General features: G+C 37.4%; 1 protein-coding gene and 1 non-coding gene across 3 annotated transcripts; both read left to right on the plus strand.

The window, feature by feature from the left end:
• The first annotated feature begins 893 nt into the window (after nucleotides 1-893).
• Nucleotides 894-1,095, plus strand: LOC118268012 (U2 spliceosomal RNA). The gene has a single exon (XR_007705393.1). It is a non-coding gene; the product is annotated as a U2 spliceosomal RNA (small nuclear RNA).
• Nucleotides 1,096-8,500: 7,405 nt separating this feature from the next.
• Nucleotides 8,501-19,002, plus strand: LOC118267644 (inhibin beta chain). Of its 2 annotated transcripts, none has more exons than XM_035581752.2 (2): nucleotides 8,501-8,658; nucleotides 17,282-19,002. In XM_035581752.2, exon 2 carries the CDS (start codon nucleotides 17,735-17,737, stop codon nucleotides 18,527-18,529), a length of 795 nt encoding a protein of 264 aa, XP_035437645.2. In that variant the 5' UTR covers nucleotides 8,501-8,658; nucleotides 17,282-17,734; the 3' UTR covers nucleotides 18,530-19,002. The 2 variants fall into 2 exon arrangements, with proteins under 2 accessions (XP_035437645.2, XP_035437646.2); XM_035581753.2 differs by lacking the exon at nucleotides 8,501-8,658 and adding an exon at nucleotides 16,537-16,761.
• Nucleotides 19,003-19,421: the final 419 nt, after the last annotated feature.

A 19,421-nucleotide genomic window follows, 5' to 3' on the forward strand; every position in this document is an offset into this window, starting at 1 on the left:
TAAAGAAATAAAAATAAATTAGAAAACGCTTTTTATTTTAGTAAATCCATTTTTGTACAAGATAAGTATCCTTCCTTTTTTATTAATGGGGGAAACCTTCAAAAGGTATTTTTACTTAACTAAACCTCCCCGGTGGTTACCATCTACACCTAAAGAAGGTACCGGGTCCCTTAGTAGATTAATCCCGGATCCAAGATAAGTATCCTTACAATCCATATTGGCTAAATAAAATTGTTGTGTTTAATACCCGCCCTACAAAATCCATTAAGGGCGGGTATTTATTACGCAGTCAAAAGGCTTTGTTGTTCTCAAGTTCCAGTGGAAACCTTATAAACCTATGTTGCTGCTTCTATAAAAAACCAAAATATGAGTTTTAAGCGTGGAAGGGCCATGCCTCGTCACGAATGGGTCGGAGTCAACCGGAGTGATACTATGAGCTCACAGAAAACCGACGTGAAATAACGCTTGCGTTGTGTTTCGTCACCGGAGGTCCAATTAAATCCCTGTTTCCCCAACAACCCTTAAATTCCCAACCTCCGGAAAGGCCGGTAACGCGTTGTAACGGCTCTAGTGTTTCGGGTGTCTAAAGGCGGTGGCAATTGCTTACCATCAGGTGATCCGTCTGCTCGTTTACCGGCTTAAACCATAAAAAAAGAAAAGTTTAGTAATATTTTAACTTATACGCTACAAGAAACCTCTTGCGGATTTTCTTCAAACGAATTGCTACAACGACTTTAGAGGGCCACAGAATCCACTCATTCAACAACCCTCCCTTGCCTCTTAACAGTTCTATTTTATACCGACAGATAGCGCTGTACTGTGTGAGTGGTTTCCTGAATCGCGGTGTTAAGATTCTCCGCGAGCGAATGAGTACCCAGCGGTTGTGTATCTGTATCGCTTCTCGGCCTGTGGCTAAGATCAAAGTGTAGCATCTGTAGTATCTGTTCTGTCTGTTTTCAAGGTAATAACTGAAAGTTCCTCACAGAGGGATAAGTTATGAAGATTTTTTGTAAATTTGGCGAGAAGTGAAGCTTGCTTCACTTCCGTCACAGGTCGGCCTGGCATTGCAGTGCTGCCGGGATCGGCCTTCAGAATTCGTGTAAAATATGTAACTAATTTTACATTGTTACAATGGAAATGTTTAGTTAGCGACGTGCGAATAACATACACATAATAACAAAGGCACTAGAAGAGTGTTTCATCTACTTAACAAGAATCAGACTCTGTACTACTTATACTGAGAATCTTTTAAAAACCAAAACCAAACAATGTTTCGTCAAACATGGAAACATTACCAATTAAAACGAGGCAGCGAGAAGTCAAAGCTATTTTACTAAAAATAAAATCAAAATGAAAATTACACCATAACACGAATATTTATAAATGTGAAAGTTTATTTGTTTGGATGTTTGTCCGTCAATCGCATTGAAAATACTGAACGAATTTTGTTAAAATTTGGTATACAGACAGGATATGAGCTGACTTGGGTAATAGGCAAATTTTTATCACACAGGAATGCGGGCGAAGCCACTGGCGGAAACTAGTAATTAAAAAGCTTCAAAAATGTCCTTGGAAAGTGTAATGGATGATCAATAGTCCTCATCATTCAGTCAGTCAACAAGCTAATGATATGTGTTCAACAGCTACAGGCACTTGTCGACAACAGTAATTGTATACGGCTAGCTTTGTTTTAAATCAAATAATTACACGATACCAACGAAAACCATTAATCAAATGAGCTATAGATTTTCATATTTTTGTTATTGCAAGTGATATTTAAGTTATGTCTAAAAATAAAAAGACTTGTCCTGCAACATCAAGAGCTCCTCCAGAGGATTTGTCATAATCATATAGTTTAGAGATAAAACAACGATGCTGCCCAGTCTTTATGAAATACCATCGTACAGCGTAGTCTCTTAGTTGGCACCTAGCTGAAGAGCAGGGACACCGAAAAAGGCATTCTATTCTGCCGTCCTCACAGGCGTCAAAGTCGGTAAAAAAAAGTTAAGTCAGTAAAGTTCGAAGTTAAGTTAAGTCTTTACAAGACAATATTGATAAAATTGGGAATCGAGTCCGAAACTCCTTGCTTAGCGATCGTGGTTGTGCCCACTCAACGAACGAGGCTCTAGGCAGTTTAAATAATGTTTTGGTTACACATAATGTAACAAATTAAATTAGTTTATGCTGTATAGTAATGGAGCTTATAACATTTAAGACCACCAACACACAAACCACACTACACAGTAGGCGTGCCTTAGTATGCCAAGAAAAACAAAACTAATTAGTATTTAAATTAGTTCACAACTTATGTTAATGATAATTTTGATATTTTTCCAATGAAACTTGCGATATATTTAGAAGAACTTGATGATAGTTGTAATTAATTAACCATTTAAAAGATTCAGAACTTGCTGTTGACATTTTATTGGCTCATGAAAAGTATATGGACGCACTCCTAGTTTAAACGGCAGCGTTTAGTAAATAAGTAATCTGCTGTTTAAAAAAAGGAAATTAACTTTTTTCATTTTTGTTATTTGTAGTCATTGTAAACTATTAGAACAATTTAAATTAGTTACATGGAAGATCGTTATCCCCGAAGTTACCATGGCACGAGCCACTGGCCACCTAAAATTTATTCAAAATCATATTATTTTAAAGTATTAAAGGTGGTATATTGGAAAATATAAAATTTTAAAGGCCGGCAACGAAAAACCTGTAACTCTAATTTGGTGAATTGTGATTGTCCATAGACGGCGCTGATCGCTTTAATCATTATTGACCCGTCTACTAGTTAAAATTTTAAATTCCACAAAACCTGTAACTTCCCTGGTCTCCATGGGCAGCGCTGATCGCTTACACTTTTTATTCCTCAAGCCAATTGCTACATTATTTATGTGCTCCTTTGCTCATACAATCATTTTCACCAATGAATGTAATGAAATGGGTCTCACATAATCAAAAATAGAATTGATTGAAAAATTCTAATAATAATTGAAACGATACAAATAAAAGCTACCAAAAAAATTGACACACAAATCAGACAAAAGACTGAACAAAAGTATTTTTACGACATCGCCCATTGAAGGGAAAAAGAAAGACAATATATGGAGTAATATACAGCGTGTAACAAAATATCCATATACATCAAGAAGCACTGAAGAATACAGGTTGAATAGAATCTCTACACAAAGTTTCAGCTTAAAATACGTTTAAAAAAATTTGGTACTAAATACTTGGTGTCGCATGGTTCTTGATTTTAAATCATACAAACGTGTCACAACACTACAGGGGTCACTCGCTAATTTCGAAACATTTCTTCTGTAAATCTGATCGCCCAGTACCTGTGTCTACCTAATTTTGATGTTCGGTTTCTGGAATTTTAGGTATTGGAAAAAATCATAACTTCGTTCCATGAAAACATGAGTTTAAAAACCCTTCCCGTATCGTTTGTTATGTTATCTAGAAACTGTGCACTTGATATGTATACCCCGTTTTTGTTACACCTTGTATAACAATATAGAATTGTACGTATTATTGTAATAGTGGGCAATTGATTGTGCGAATGGCGAGACGCCCACGGAACACAATGTGTCGTGTCTATTTGCGGCCCACAAAGAAGACAGTCGCATTTTAATTTGTTATTATTGCCTCATCATTGAGTATGTGGGATGGCAATTTGTAATAACACGTTTTTAGGTCACGTAATATTACGCTTTGTTACCTGAATGGGTAGGAAACTAGAAGACAACAATTCTGCATTTCGTTTTATTTAAATTTTCTTTTCTTGGCAGTTCCGGAGGTGGTCTAACTAGAGGACTAAGGACACTCATGCTACTATGTGGTAAGGTGCTCAATTGATGCATGCTTTTTTGCCCAAATTTAAGCACCTTTAGAATATATTTTTTTCTTTATGTTTCTTGAAGGTTTTTCTCATCGTTATCAATGAAAATGTATGTCTAATTAATATATTGTTCAACAGAAAAAATTAAAGTGAAACATCGTGACTAACAGATGCTCAATATTTTGGTCAATCTTCTTTCTAAGTTGTAGTAGAAAAAAATGCCAGCAGTTTCAATCTTTGGAAAGAAATACTTGTCTGAGGAAGGTGTGGGCGATACGTTGGGCGCGAGCCCTTTTCAACATACATAAGTATGTGTAGGTAGCAATAAAACAATAAACATAATAAAATGCTTATTTATTATCGTAAATTGCACTGTTTCTTCAATTAAGCTATGAATGACTATTGACTACTCTGAGAAGAAATGCTGAAGCAAACTCAGAGGTCTCAGTCATTTTCAAACTGCAAGACTGCAACATGGGTAACAAATTACATCAAAGATAAGTCTACTCATAAGAGTGACTCAGTCATAGTTATGATAGGCCCCTTCCCAATCCCCGATACCCCAACAACCTTTAAATTCCTAACGCACTTGTAAAGCCTCTTGTGTTTTGGGTGTCCATGGGCGGCGGCGAATGCTTACCATCAGGTGATCCGTCTGCTCGTTTACCAGCTTATACCATAAAAAAGCCAGTTTATAGACATCCGCAACCGCAACACTTGGCGACACTAGAAGAGTTACAAATGCGTTGCCGACCTTTTGGTAAACATCAACATCACTCATACGGCGAACTTTATACAGCCACTACAGAAGTAAAACCTTCTGCTATTAAATTGCCTAGTGCGTACAGCTCGTAAATTAATAATGTTTATATTAACTCTTATCTTACGTACAATTTACTTTAAGTGGTTTGAATTGTATGAGTCGCTGAAAATGGCCAAGTTTTAACACTAAAACTAAATTTAGCCTAGAATTTACCGTAGATGGTGCCTGTTTAAGTATTTATAATCTATGAATTCAATGTTTAAGTGACAAATTTAGCCTTCGAAGGCCCTTTTCATTTAAAATGCTAGCCAACGACGAACTTCGTAATTTCTTTGGGATCAATTAATGCTTTCATTAAAACACAAAATTCAATTTACCTTTTACTACTTAGTATATTTTTTTGACATTCTGCCTTTCGGGATTGAGACAGAGAAAGTCCTTCGATTAAAAATAGTGCAATCAAGTTAACTAATGAAAAAACACATCCATCCGCTTTATAATACTTCATCATTGCATAATCCTTGCTAAACATAAACAACCATACCATTACAAACTCCGACTCAAACAAAAAAGAACACCCTAACCGCACACCTCGAATTCACAACAAACAATAAAAAAAAAACAATCTATCATTACTCCAATTAATCAATGAGCATTCCCATGTAATGTAATACAATATTTATCTGCAGCACTCATCTAAGACTGGGTAAATAAATACAATGGCGCCGGTCTGTCGCGGCATTCCCTGGGACGGCACGCTGGGTCGCTGCCAACCATTGATTGTACCAACTGCCGAATGAGAGGCGGGGAGCGACTGTATGAGGTTGGATTAAGGCTAATCTAATGTACCAGAATTCGTTGCTAGTGTCTTCTTAGAAAAAGTTTTATGTATGTTTTATTATAACTTTCGTGAGACATAGTAAATTAATTATTATGTTATCGGCTTATTCACGTAACTGTTTGACGAGGAACCTGACTAGTTTTCAAGAAATGCAAGCGTCGTGTGTCGTGTTGTGTCGCAGAATGCTCCTCGCAAATATGAGCCTCTAGCCTCTAGGTTTTTAGTCAGTAAGAGTCTGACACTCCCTCTCGCCTCGCCCAGGGCGAGAAAAGTCATTGGATGATTTTCCCCCGCCAAAAAAAAAACATGGCTTGAAACTAGTCGAGTTCCTCGTCATACAGTTACGTAAGTAAGTCGATAACATAATAATCAATGTAATGTTGTTAAAATTATTTTTATAGGTCGTTGGATTTGCCAAATATTCAAGAAATACTTTCCTTAAAATTCTTAGACAAAGTATGTAGTCTTGATAATGTGTCTGCAATAAAGTCGTCCCCTCTTGGCTCTTGTTTCATACAAGGTCCTTTAAAACGTTTAGTTTTCTGCAATATGTAAAGCAATCTAGACAGTGGTAGCAAACGGGTGTTTTGAAAGTACAACTCTCTTTAACAGCTACGAAAATAACAGGAGAGATACTATAACATTCTTACGCACATAGATTTTTTATTACGAACTAGCAAACCTGGCGAACTCCGGTTCGCCACCAATGATTTTCCCTGTTTTCCTGCTTTTCTCTTGATTTTTTCCCGAATTTTGCTATTAACACTCACGGAGCCCGAGACCTTTCAAACGAATGCAAAACCGTGGAAATCGGTTCGAGCTTTCTGGAGCGCGCGAGAGAGCGTTATAGCGTCAGGAAGGAAAACTCGACTTATTTTTATATTATATAGGTAGATAAACTGACCCTCAAGTTTCAAGGTCATTATCAACGGTCCATGACCATATCTACCAAGGAACTGTGGGACTCCCACTACAGGAAAAAAATGCCATTTACTTACATAAGTAGGTGAGTTATAAATAAAAACATTAAGTAGTGTAGGTATTTTATTAATTTACCTTCTTACCCAATTTATATTTTCCTTATAAACGCCCAGAAGGCATCACGCCGATATTTCTCTTTGATTTCAAATATAAGGCAATTCCGAAGAGAACCGTAGATATAGATACGGTACTATTTATAGAAAGCACTATAATATATTTTTGACAGTTCAAAACTATTTACCTTGTAAATAAGTGCGTGGGTTCTATGTAGATAGAGATAGCGCTGATCTTATTAACTGCAAAGTTATTTGGACTTAACAAACATTTGTTTGGGTCATGGGTAAGGTATCTTACAGAAACTAATACCTATTGATAAGTGTAAGATGTTTTTTAAAGAAGCAAACAAAAAATTAGGAAAAGATATACACGTAAGTGCAATTTTGAATTGAATGCACGATTGGTGCGGTAGGTGGGCAACCACCTTGCGCGCAAACTGTTGCGGTTTCGATTCTCGCAAAGAACAACTCTGTGTATAATCCATAAGTTGTTGTTTCGAGGCTGGGTGTGATGTGTATGTGAACTTGTATGTTTGTTAACGCACCTACGACTCAAGAGAAAATCTTAATGTAGGGTCAAAATTGTTTTAAAATTCGGTACACTTTTTTTCACGTTTAGTCAGAAAACTTATAAGATTTCTAAGAATTTCCAATTCTATGAAAACAAGCTGTCGAGAAGCTCAAGACATTAATAGTATTTCATTATATCATTTAATTTTATTAAACAATAAGTTTTTTATTCTAACTTTCGTGAGACATATTAAATTAATTACTACATTAAATATGGTAGGTAAATACAGTTCTTACATGTATATTAAGTCTTACACATATTACCTGATGGTCATGTACACCCACTACAACAGACGAGTTACAAGTACGTTGCCAAGAGACGTAATTTTTACTTCTTTCAGTTTAGTCTCTGTTCAGTACTAAATCAGTGGCAAATTCCGATTACTTGGTAAGTATTTATAAAGTCCATGTATTGCCTATGAGATCATATCGTACTGTTTCCATATTAATAACTTAAATGTATTACTTATCATAGTTTACTTAGCGGAGATGAAGGTTTCAGGGATCCACAGATATAATCACTGAGGAAAAATATGAAACTTACTCTAAGTATTATTTTATCGAGGTAAATAATATATTAGTTCTGAACAACGGAAGTTAATGCTGGTATAAATAGCTAAATAGACATAGATATTTAGCAAGTTATGTTATGTAATATCCATGTAATAATGAACAAGCCTATTACCATTATACGTTTTTCAGCCACAGCCATTTCTTTTATTCCTATGAATTAGCTCATGAAAAAATCTTCTAAGTACACAGAAAATCTATCTACGGAACCATCGCCTCTTGAGAAATGAGCAAAACAAACAGTCTTGCCCTCTTTTATGCGATCGTCAACATTACAGCGTAGCTAGCTACGAGCAGCTACGCGCCTACGCGTCTGTGGCTACGCGCTACGAGCTACGAACGGGTGACATTTAAAAGGACGTTGGATAGGACAGGACATTCAAATGTCCTTTATTTATCAATGGCTTACCATTGATAAAGGACATCGCTTAATTTGTATTTTATGAACTTATTTTGTGCGTCATTACTCGACGTGACGCTGAGAGGATTTTCGTGTTTGGATTGTGAATGGACTCTGATATCATTTATTTCATTTTGAAACCTATTTATATTCATTTTTTCAGTTGATGAACTGCGAAATAGTGTCTAATGTACTGCTTATTACTTATGATGTTGAATAATGCATCACTCTCACTGTTTTAGCTCCTACTCAAGTTATATAAACGTCGAGCGCTTAATTATCATATCGTATTTCCATTCAAGGAAATGTTAAACCAAATTTAGCATACTTTTCTTTTTTAACATAAATATTAAGCTTTGTATCAATGCAAGAGAAGCCAACCTTTAACAAAGTAACGTACTTTGGTTCGAAGATGGAATCTCTGAAGGAATAATTCTAAAATTAAACATTCATTCAACATGGCTGGATAAAAAAGGCTCCCGACGTTCCCAATGAATCACCCTGCTTGGTATATAAGACAGGGGTTTCCCGACACTCGTTAGTACCATGGCGTCGATAGCAGGGGAAGGTCGCTCTCTCGCTGCTCCCGCAAACTTTTTACGTACCACGAAATATGGAAACTTTCCAATCGAAAAGGTATGGAATTTTATTTCTTTTTACTGTTTTTTGTTCATTCTAATCGATTGTTGGTGGAGGGAAATTATACTCGATTCGAATGAGTGCGGAACTTTTGAATCGATTTCCATTTTACGAGTTAAAAATAGTTAAAGCTGTACTCTAGTGTTCTAGGTCTTTCACATTAGTTTCTTGAAATGTTTATGGCGCGCGGATTTATTACGGTTTGCAATTACTTACTCAGTGCTTTGAGGGATATTCCGTTGATTAGTTAAATACTACATCTTTATTGAATTAAGTTGTAACTCTTTTGATGTGATGTAGAATTTTCTTTAAAACTTTATAGTATAAGGGCAGTGGTTTAGGATTATTTTGTATGAGGAAAATTCTAGAAAAACTTCGGCAGTAATTTTAAATTCTTATAGTAAAGATGTGGTGAAACTTTTAGATGTTTTAATTGCTACTAATAACTAATGTACTTTACATTAGTTTTTTCGAAGAAATATCAATGTGATATTAACATAATGTTTCCCTTTATAAATTTTCTTATTAAATTTAGTAGGGATACATAATATTTCATAAAGTTATTGAGTAATTAAAATATTTTTGCTCGATTTTAATGAAATAGATTTAACATGAACTTAAGTGTTAAAGACTTACGACAATTTTATTTTTATTTTTAGAGGAGGTCGTAGACTTGATTTTATTAAAAAAATATAATGTAACTATCTTAAAGTGAGTTTTGATACGCATCATAATTATGTGTGAATTACTTTGAGAAATATAGACGTGTGAAAATATTATTTTTGTATAGTAACTACTTATTATCATTAAGGAGAAAGAACACTAAATGGATAAACTAGTACTTTAAGAGAACAGTTTAAACTAATTATACGGTTGCAAGGGTGACACATTCGATTTCCGTATGCGGCAAAATAAATAAGCAACTGAAGCTATTGTACGGCCTTGACCAACCATCGCGGTACGAACAGCTTGTAAACCTAAGTAAAAGCACTTTCACAAAATATGCTGACTTACAGCTTTTTTTACTAACCTACCTCTATAAGGCACATTTTTGAGGACACTTTTAAAATCCAATACATAATATGTATGTTAGTTTAATAAGGATAATATAATAACAAAATAATATATTATTATTTATTATGCAACGTCACGCCTTTTATTCTCGAAGGGGTAGACAGAGGTGCACATTACCGCACGTAATGCCATTGTATAATGTACACCCACTTTTCACTAATTGTGATTTAAGTTCCATGTAATACTGGGTGAGCCTATTAATATCATAAAAAATATATAACTATGCTAAAATACTATCAAATCACGTCTAAAATCCGTGAATGAATAATTTATATATAAAATGTAACACCTAATTTTTGACAGTTTTTTTGCTAAGATTTTCCTATAATAAGGAGTGTATAATACATTTATTTACATAAATTGATCACAATTTCAGACTCCGTGATACCATTAAGAAATTTTCGAAAAACCGAAAAGGAAACTTGTGGTCCCTGAATTTAAAATTTAATGTGACATTTTAGCGTGGATACATATTATTTATCACCTGCCATTTTTTTCTGAGAGTTAGGTATAATTCATGTAAATTATATTTTTTGTCAAATAATATTTTTTTTTAATAAAAAAACATTTATTAAAAAAATATTACCGACTTCACTGAAGAAAATCGATTAAAAAGAACACTAAAATGGTCAATATGACTTTTATTTCGAAATTAAAGTCATTCTGATCTTTCTTCAGAACAGTTTTTTTTTTATTTCAATAGTAGAACTCTTAATGATCCCTAACTTACAAAAAAATATGTTCTAAATATAGAATAGGTAATCAAGGTTAAATATTACTGAGGTTAAATATTTTTTGAGGAAATAACATCGCAAAAATGGAAAAGCATTTTGAGGTTTAATTTTAATGAGAATATAATTAATATTACTACCTACCGTTATTATTACCTACCATTTCACCTTTGCTTCATCCCAATATGGGCGTAAGGTCTAATAATATACCTTGCATGTCGCTACTAGCTTGTGCCAGTGGCTTCGTCCGCGTTCCTGTGGGATAAAAAGTAGCCTATGTATTCATATTTTATCATAATCCCTACAACGGTTTTGAGTAACAAACATTCACTTTTCATAAACTTTCGCATTTGTAATATTAGTAGGATTATTTTATAACATAAAGTTAAAGTTATACAACACATTTCAGTTATATCACTGACTTAAAACGTCAGAATACTAGTCTGTCAGTCTGCTGAATATAAAATGTTCAAACTTTTTTATTTCTTGCTATCTTTATAACTAATCTAATAAATACAAATGTACCCTCCGGGCGTCAAACTCGCAACTTCATTCAGAATCAGCACGTATACTGCTGCGAACATAATTTCGTAAATTAGTTCTATTTTTATCCTCTCAAAAAAGATTCTCTTGTGACCTCTGTGACTACAAAAAGTAAAGTTTTAAGTTAATTTCAGTATTTCTTCTCAGAGGTTAAAGAATTCGACCTTTGGGTCAAGGTCCGTTCTCGAGTTCAAACATTTCTTTTAACTTTGTGGGCCTTTTCAAATTTATTCGTGGAAATGTTGAAAATTTTCTCAGAACGAAACGAAACTCTCGAATGAATTTCTTAAGTAATTATTTGAAAAGATTCAACGGGTTATTCTCCTTGTATTTGTACCGTATTAAGTTGTTTAGATATCGTATTCTCGGGAAATTCCACAAACGAACCAATTGAAGCATTCCCCAGAATGGTCTAATCGATTGGTTTGCAATTTTAATACGTGCATTTATAATAATTTTCTCCTTTGCTTAATAAACCCAGACAAGATAAAGCAGACATTAGAGCAAAATTCTAGTGTAAAATGATGCCTGGTCCGGGGTTCCAGCCCGAAAGGCAGGAGTAGAAACGAAGTGGTTTTGAGTCAGTTAGAGTCTGATACTCCCTCTCGCCTCACCCAAGGTGCGAGAAGTCATTGGATGATTTTCCCCTCTTAAAAAAGGGAAATTTTAATGTGGGAGTAAAATGAGTAGTCAATATTTTCATCAATCTAATTACTCTTTTCCGAACACATAAACTTACAATATGAACCTAAGAATAGAAATAATGACTTATAGGACATAATATGACAGTAGGTAGGTACATACATATAGAACATTAGTCCCTAGCGGTCTGACAATCGATATTTCATCCTAATTGTATTTTAACTGCACTATTAGGAAATTGTATTGATATCGATATGTTTTTATAATTGTGATTATCGATAATCACTACAACACTACGGTCAACGATAATGGCGCTCTAGTTTGTTTTTTTTTTTATTAAACTTTTCGAAAAGTTCTTGCCCTTGTTCCTATTGTAGTTCGAAGTATGATTGAGCATAAGGCCCTAAATTCATTACTGAATATGGTCAAATATTATTAAAATTAATCACCTGGTTTGCTAAAGGTAGGTCTGCGATTTTCTCAGAAGGTTTTTCATTCACCCTTTACGATACTACGATTATTTATAGGATACAACTGAACCAATACATACATATATAACCTCACGCCTGTCTCTCATGGAGGTAGGCAGAGACAATGGAACGCCAATTGCTACGAATCTTACATACGTACCTCTGTCGCTTCATCAACAGTCATCAGTCTTTTCATGCTCGTTGGTTAAGGGTACTTTTAATTAGGCTCTTCTTTAATAGAGCGCCGCTCTGGACGCTATATGTCCGTCTAGGGCTCTCTACCAACTAACAAGTAATATAAAAAGCCTTGAAATCCATCTTCCATCTATTGATCTATTATAGAATAGATGCCATGTCAAGTCAGTATTTCCATACTTGCTCGTCAGTTAAATGAACTAATAAACCATGTTAAAAAAGCTACCGTATAAAAAAGCGTGCAAGAATCAATTTCCTGTAACATGAAAACGTTCTAGATTGGAATCGCTTGTTATCTCGCGACACGGCGACTCGGAATGGCAATGCTAATTCCTTGACCAAAGACTGGCTTAGTCACGCGAACAGCCAACCGTTTAGCGAAGAAAGTTGTGTTAAATATAATATTCTAGGCGTTTTAGGCTTGGTATAAATCTGCTGTAGGGCCCTAGGATAAAAATAACTCCATTCTAGACTATATCTGTATCAAACAGCCAAATCCGTCCGTTTTTTTTCGTGAAAAAGTAACTAATATAATATATGTTTAGTATACAGACAAGGTATGAGCTGATTTGGATGATGAGATACTTTTTATCGTACGGGAATGCGGGCAAAGCCGCTGGTAGAAACTAGTTTATAGTATATATGTTTTAAATATTGTTGGCTCGTTTGTCTTTAAAGATTAAGAAGTTAAAACCCTTATAAGAGTTTCTATATTAGGATATGTAAGTGCATACACACATTTTAAGTTTTGACACAGAAAATTCTAGATACATTTGTAAACACAGCCAAAGTCATTCGTGGACATAAATTAACAATTCACGAATTCTAGTACGAAGGGAAATTTCTTGGTATTTCGGTCAAGTCGTTTGTCGTTTGTAGGTACAATGCAACGCGAATAGACCGTGTATAAACAAAATGTCGCTTAATCTTATGTAAGTCTAATACTAATTAGCTGGAGTATATGGCACATTCGAATTCAGGTTTAAATTCTTTAATCCTAAGACCTTTTTGAAGGGGCAAAAATCGTCCAATCATTTCTACCACCTAGGGCGAGGCGAGGGGGAGTGTCAGACTCTTACTGACTAAAAACCACCCCGTTCCTACTTCTGCTTTTCGAGCCGGAGCCCCGGTAAACCCGCTAGGCAGTCCGTAGCTCTGGATCTAATCTTATGGCCTTAGAGCTAGTGTATACTTTGCGTGAAGAACATTAAATAAAGTGTAATTTTCTGTTACATAGTTATGTAAGCATACATCATCATCTTTATCAAATCAGTCACAAAACGTCCACTGAACATAGGCCGTCCTCGATGACTTGTAAGGTTGGAAGAGACCTACAATACCTAACGGCCCCCAGTGACCTTAATCATATACATACATCAACAGTCCGTGACAGGCAGCTGCTAGACCTACTCAACATATTAAAGTTTCCTATAATCTTCAGTTCGGGTTCTTCAGAGAGCGCTACTATACGCCCTGTCTCTCTCAAAGGTTTACTTCATCGGCCCTTAACAACACATATTTCCAGTAAATACAACATTTATTCGGAGAAATGTAGTTATATTTATACCAAGATTTTTATAAAGATATCTACATTTTTAGATGGTTATAAAAATAGTACAGTTCAATCAAATATTTGATTGGCAAATGCCTATATAGGTTACTCGTTAATATTGCTAAACCATGCGAGTCTTACAGAAATTATTACAAGAAAATATATACGAAAAAATATATTATAGTAGTTTATATCTTCCTACATTTCAGTCTTAAATATAGACCAATTAAGACAACTCTAGATTTATGACAAATGCCCATAAATAAGGTACGTATATGTCTATTGTCCAAACATTTGACCATTATGACCAATTGATTGGGCCAATACGATATGAATGACATAGGTTATATTATACTGGCTTTTGTAAATAGAATGAAAATAGAAACCTAATAGATTTCAATGATGTTTTTTATGTATTATTTTTTGTTCATTGTCCATCCTACGCATTGATGTTGTCAATGGCATCAGATACCATCAGTACATACATATTACATATATGTAACTTTTATCCTTTAACAGTAGCATGTCTTTTTAGAAATTTGGTTTTCTTCCGCACTTTATTTTTAGGTAGAGTTTCATCTTCCCACATAAACCATAACACCATGTGCTTTGTAATCTTACAGGTATATGCTCAATTGCGAGAAGTGTAGGAGTGTACATCTAATTTAAGCATTTTATCGGGATTTCCTTTCTTTTAAATGTAGTTCTATAACTAATGATACCCAGAGCGGCGGACTACCTAGCGGGTTTACCGGGGCTCCGGCTCGAAAAGTAGGAGTAGGAACAGGGTGGTATTTAGTCAGTAAGAATCTGACACTCTCTTTTCCTCCTTTAAACACGACTAATTATGTCTTTAATTATACAACTAGAAATACAAGAGAACTATATCAATTAAAACGTAATAATACTTTACCTAATCCACGCATCGAAGTCGAGACTAATTCCTAAAGGCGGTAATGCTTATAAACTTTGGAATAGCGACTGATACATGAAAATAGGTGCGCTCCATGTCATGACGCTTATAACAAATCTAGTATTCACAGCTATTTTAACACAATACATAAGAACCGAACCCTAAAAAGGCGCGGCAAATAGCTCTAGTAGAGTAATTCATCAGTTGCCACGGAATTCTATAGAACAGCTAACGTAAGACCTTTCTTAGACGTAACGAGGTCAGGTCAACAGTTCACCATGGTTTTAGTACCCTAGTACCTAAACTTTGGTTGAAAACACCATTATTGTGTAACTTGGACGTTAGTGTTGCGTACACCCGTTATGTTTTATTGTTATAAATACACGGTGTAACAAAAAGGGGGTATACATATCAAGTGCACGGTTTCTAGATAACATAACAAACGATACGGAAAGGGTTTTTTTAACTTATGTTTTCATGGAACATAAAATCCCAGAAATCGAACATCAAAATTAGGTAGATACAGGTACAGGTACTAGGCGATTAGATTTACAGAAGAAATGTTTCGTAATTAGCGAGTGACCCCTGTAGTGTTGTGTGTGATACGTTTGTATGATTTAAAACCTATAGTAGAGATTCTATTCAACCTGTATTCTTCAGTGCTTCTTGATGTATATGGGTATTTTGTTACACGCTGTATATATTTTTATGTTTCTAGTTTTCTGTTTCCGCGGCACTTTCTTGTATTGAAGTTTTTTATTCCTTACCTTACCTAATATTGTAATTTGGTCGTGTTTCGTGTTACTTCGGTTATTTTCGTTGTGGCTTTATTTTAGTACCGTATGGGGTCGTGTTGTTATTGAATTATTACCGTTTTGTCAGTCGTCAGTAAGCTGTAAAAGTTGATTCGGCAATTTCTTGTTTCGTGGCAAGTTCTGGATTTATAGTAGGTACTTATTTAGTGTGGTCGTGATTGATAAAGTTTTTACGATGATTTTATTTTGATAATTGGTTGTGTAAAACTTGATTTGTGGAATTTATTGTTATTGTTTCTACTCATGAAATTAAAACAAGTTACATTCCAATCTTCGCTTTTAAATTAATAAACGTAACAACACACTGATTTAAGTGAGACTTAAGTAAACATTTAAGTTTTACTTAAACACTGAAACTTGTACTTTTTAATTGGAAATCTAAAACTTAATTATAGCTACATTTACTCACTCAACTGACAAGAACATCAACGAAAGTTACATTAAAAAACAAAATAACATATAAAACATTTGCATAGAATGAAAACAAATCTAGAAACAAGTAACTTCCCAGTACCTAAGTAGCCTTAATCCACACATTAAATTATTCACACATTATATCAAGAAAATACGAATCGATACGAAGGTGGGACGTGTTGCATAACGTGTTGCACAACGCGTTGCAAGACGGTCTCATGCAGGCCACCACCATAATATTATGGCTAATTTAATGGCCGTAATTACCCCCCTTTATAGCTTCTTATACTACTTTATGGGAGCTTAGAATCGAATATTTGACCTTGCAGCTATGGTGCATTAAAGATGCATTAGGTATTGAACTGACCGTGAGGTAGGACGTAATATAGCTGTTTGGAAATAAGGTTTTCTTTTGGTTATAAGGTTTTATTGAAATCATAACCCCATGTATCTTTCTAGTTAGGTTATACGCATAAATAAGGCGATTCTAATTGAAACGAGACCTTGTACAAAACGAATAGAGTACTTAATCAAATTTACGACAAAATTATCGAGGCTGTGTTATATTTATGATGGAACTAATCACGGTCCACGTCACACAACAGTTTTACTGTTCTGTGTACACACTACACAGCCTGATTATGTTGCCAAAGATAAGAAAACGAGCGTGAGGTACTTGTTTACCTTTGTGGCAGCACGTGTCAGCGCTAAGCAATGACATCTAGACCTCCGGGGAACACTCCTAAGAACGGTAACTAGCACTTGCCTGTATGCCCCAAGGAATTTAACCTTTCCCACAAATTACCTGCGGAGTACTGACTCCTTAGACGCACCGCGACACCCACGCAGCCCTGTTTCAACAGTAGCCACCTTCAAAAGAGTTTATACTAAAAATAGATTAAAACGGAGATTACAATCTAAGTGACGGTTGGCCTGTTATCTCATTAGTACATTTATTTATTCCAACGACCCTATTATGTAGCACTTAAAGATTTGGCACGACGCCATCGCGCATAAAATTATTTCGTTTAATTTCGGCTTTGTGTACGATAATTCTGTTTCATTCATAAAACTGGCGACTACTTAGTACTGAGGGACGTGAGCCGCCGCGGCGAGGCTGCGGAGTACAGCAGCTCGCTTTGATCGTAGCCAATCAGTCGGATCACTGTCACAGCGTGTCGCATCATCGTGCCCGCGTAAACCTCTACACACATACATGTCATGTCTGTTCACCAAGTACGATCTTTGTAACGGAATCCCGTTTGTTGCAGGATCGAGTCTCCAGCATGAGGTGAACTACTCGCCAGGCGCATCGTGACTGTTGCACCGATGGACGATGGAGTAGTTTAAACACATTTTATTCGAGTTTAGTGGTGCTCGTAGTTGCGACGGTTTTCAGTATATTTTGTGTATCTTGTACCTTGACCAACTCCTGAAGATTTAAGACAATGCGAATGTGCGCGAGGCTAGCGTGAGTTCGACTCGGCATGGACCTCCGAACAAATATCAGAGTCTGATGTTCATGGCGACCGGGCAAGTGCAGCTCCAGCCAGGGCGACCACCGCGCGCACTTCGCCCCCCTACCCCCTCCCACTCCCTCGTCGCAACCACTGCGCTAAAGATGGGCCATTTCGATATAGGCAGGGACCGTAGGAATTATTAGGGTTCTGCGACAAACGAGTGACGGAGATTACGGACTGTTATCCTACCTGTGGGCTTGGATAATGTCCTGTAAATCTTTGTCGCCGATGTTAGTTGACAGTTTCTATAGGAAAGCGTGTTGGGAATGTGCAGGTGAGACCCTGAACGGTCAGAGACTGATCGAATTCCGGCTGGGGGCCGAGGCCGAGTCGGAGCAGGGTGAGGGGCTGGCGGTGGCGTCAGCCGAGCTGCTGGTGCGCGCGGAGACGTCGCCGCGCGCGCGCCGCCTGCGCTACACGCTGTGGGCCTTCACGGTGAGCGGCAACGAGACGGCCGCCATCAGCGCGCTGGCGGGCGCGGCGCGGCGCGACCCGGCGCGCGGCTGGCAGCGGCTGGACGTGACGGCGGCGGCGCGGCGCTGGGCGGCGGCGGGCGCGCGCGAGCCGCTGCGCCTGCTGCTGGACTGCAGCGGCTGCGGCGGCCGCGTGCGCCTGCGGCTGGGCGGCGGGCAGGCGGCGCGCCCGCTGCTGCGCCTGCGCCTGAAGCCGCCGGCGGTGCGCCGGCGCCGCGCGCTGGACTGCGACGCCGCCGAGCACGGCCGCTGCTGCCGGCAGACCTACTACGTGAGCTTCCGCGCGCTGGGCTGGGACGACTGGATCGTGGCGCCGGAGGGCTACTACGCCAACTACTGCCGCGGCGCGTGCGCGCCCTTCCTCAACTACCACTCGCAGGTGGTAGAGGCGGCGCGGCTGGAACGCGCCGAGTGCTGCGCGCCCGTGCGCTTCTCTGCGCTGTCGCTCATCTACTTCGGCGCCGACTCCAACATCATCAAGCGCGACCTGCCCGAGATGGTGGTGGAGGAGTGCGACTGCCCGTAGCGGCGCACCTGTACATAGCCTGCCGCCCGACGCCGCTCGACGCCGCCCAAAGCTGTCCGCCGCCCGCCGCCACCGCCGCGGCTCGCTTCCGCCGCTCTCGAATCCGATTTAATCCGAATCGATTATAAATAATATTCTCGACTTGTGTAATATTTTGTTCCTCGCGTTCGAAAGACTATATCCTAAATCGAATAAATAAATAAATCTCCGTCTACGTAGGGCCGAGTCGCGTGCGCGCACCGGCGGCGCGCGTCGCCGGGGTGTAGTGTAGCTAGTATATGTAAGGCGGGACGAGGACGGAGGACGCGCGCCCCTCGCTGCGCGCTCGCGACGCCGTGTGTAGACGCCCTAATAATTTAATACTACGCCGTTTTCTTTCACCCCGTTTGGTGATCGCTTGTAATTATTGTAAACTGTATTATAATAATTATTATAATTATAATTATAATAAATCAACTTTTTCATAATTATTACCACATTTTTTATTTCATCAAACCCAAACCTATAGCTATATAGATACATAGTAGGAACCGTAGTACTATGTGTATTATTTATTTAACTCAGAACCTATTTGTAACATCAGTGAGCCATTAAAGACTAGAACGTATATTCTGTTAAAATGAAAAAGATACAGCTGTATGTGCTTAATATCTACCCTTACAGTCAATATCGCAGATGTGAGATGGTGAGATAAATCGGTTGAATGGTTTAGAAAATCAACATTGAGAACGAAATGTTTACGAGAACAGAACATATAATAATATACTAACATATTATTACAAACACAATGTATGACGGTGCTGCTGCACAGTCCTTGGGAGATAATAAAAGAAATGTGTCACCTAATAAAGGACACAAATTGTCCTCAAACGACAATCATATGAACTTATTG

This window comes from Spodoptera frugiperda, chromosome 6, assembly GCF_023101765.2.
Source record: "Spodoptera frugiperda isolate SF20-4 chromosome 6, AGI-APGP_CSIRO_Sfru_2.0, whole genome shotgun sequence".
Classification (NCBI taxonomy): Eukaryota; Metazoa; Arthropoda; class Insecta; order Lepidoptera; family Noctuidae; genus Spodoptera; species Spodoptera frugiperda.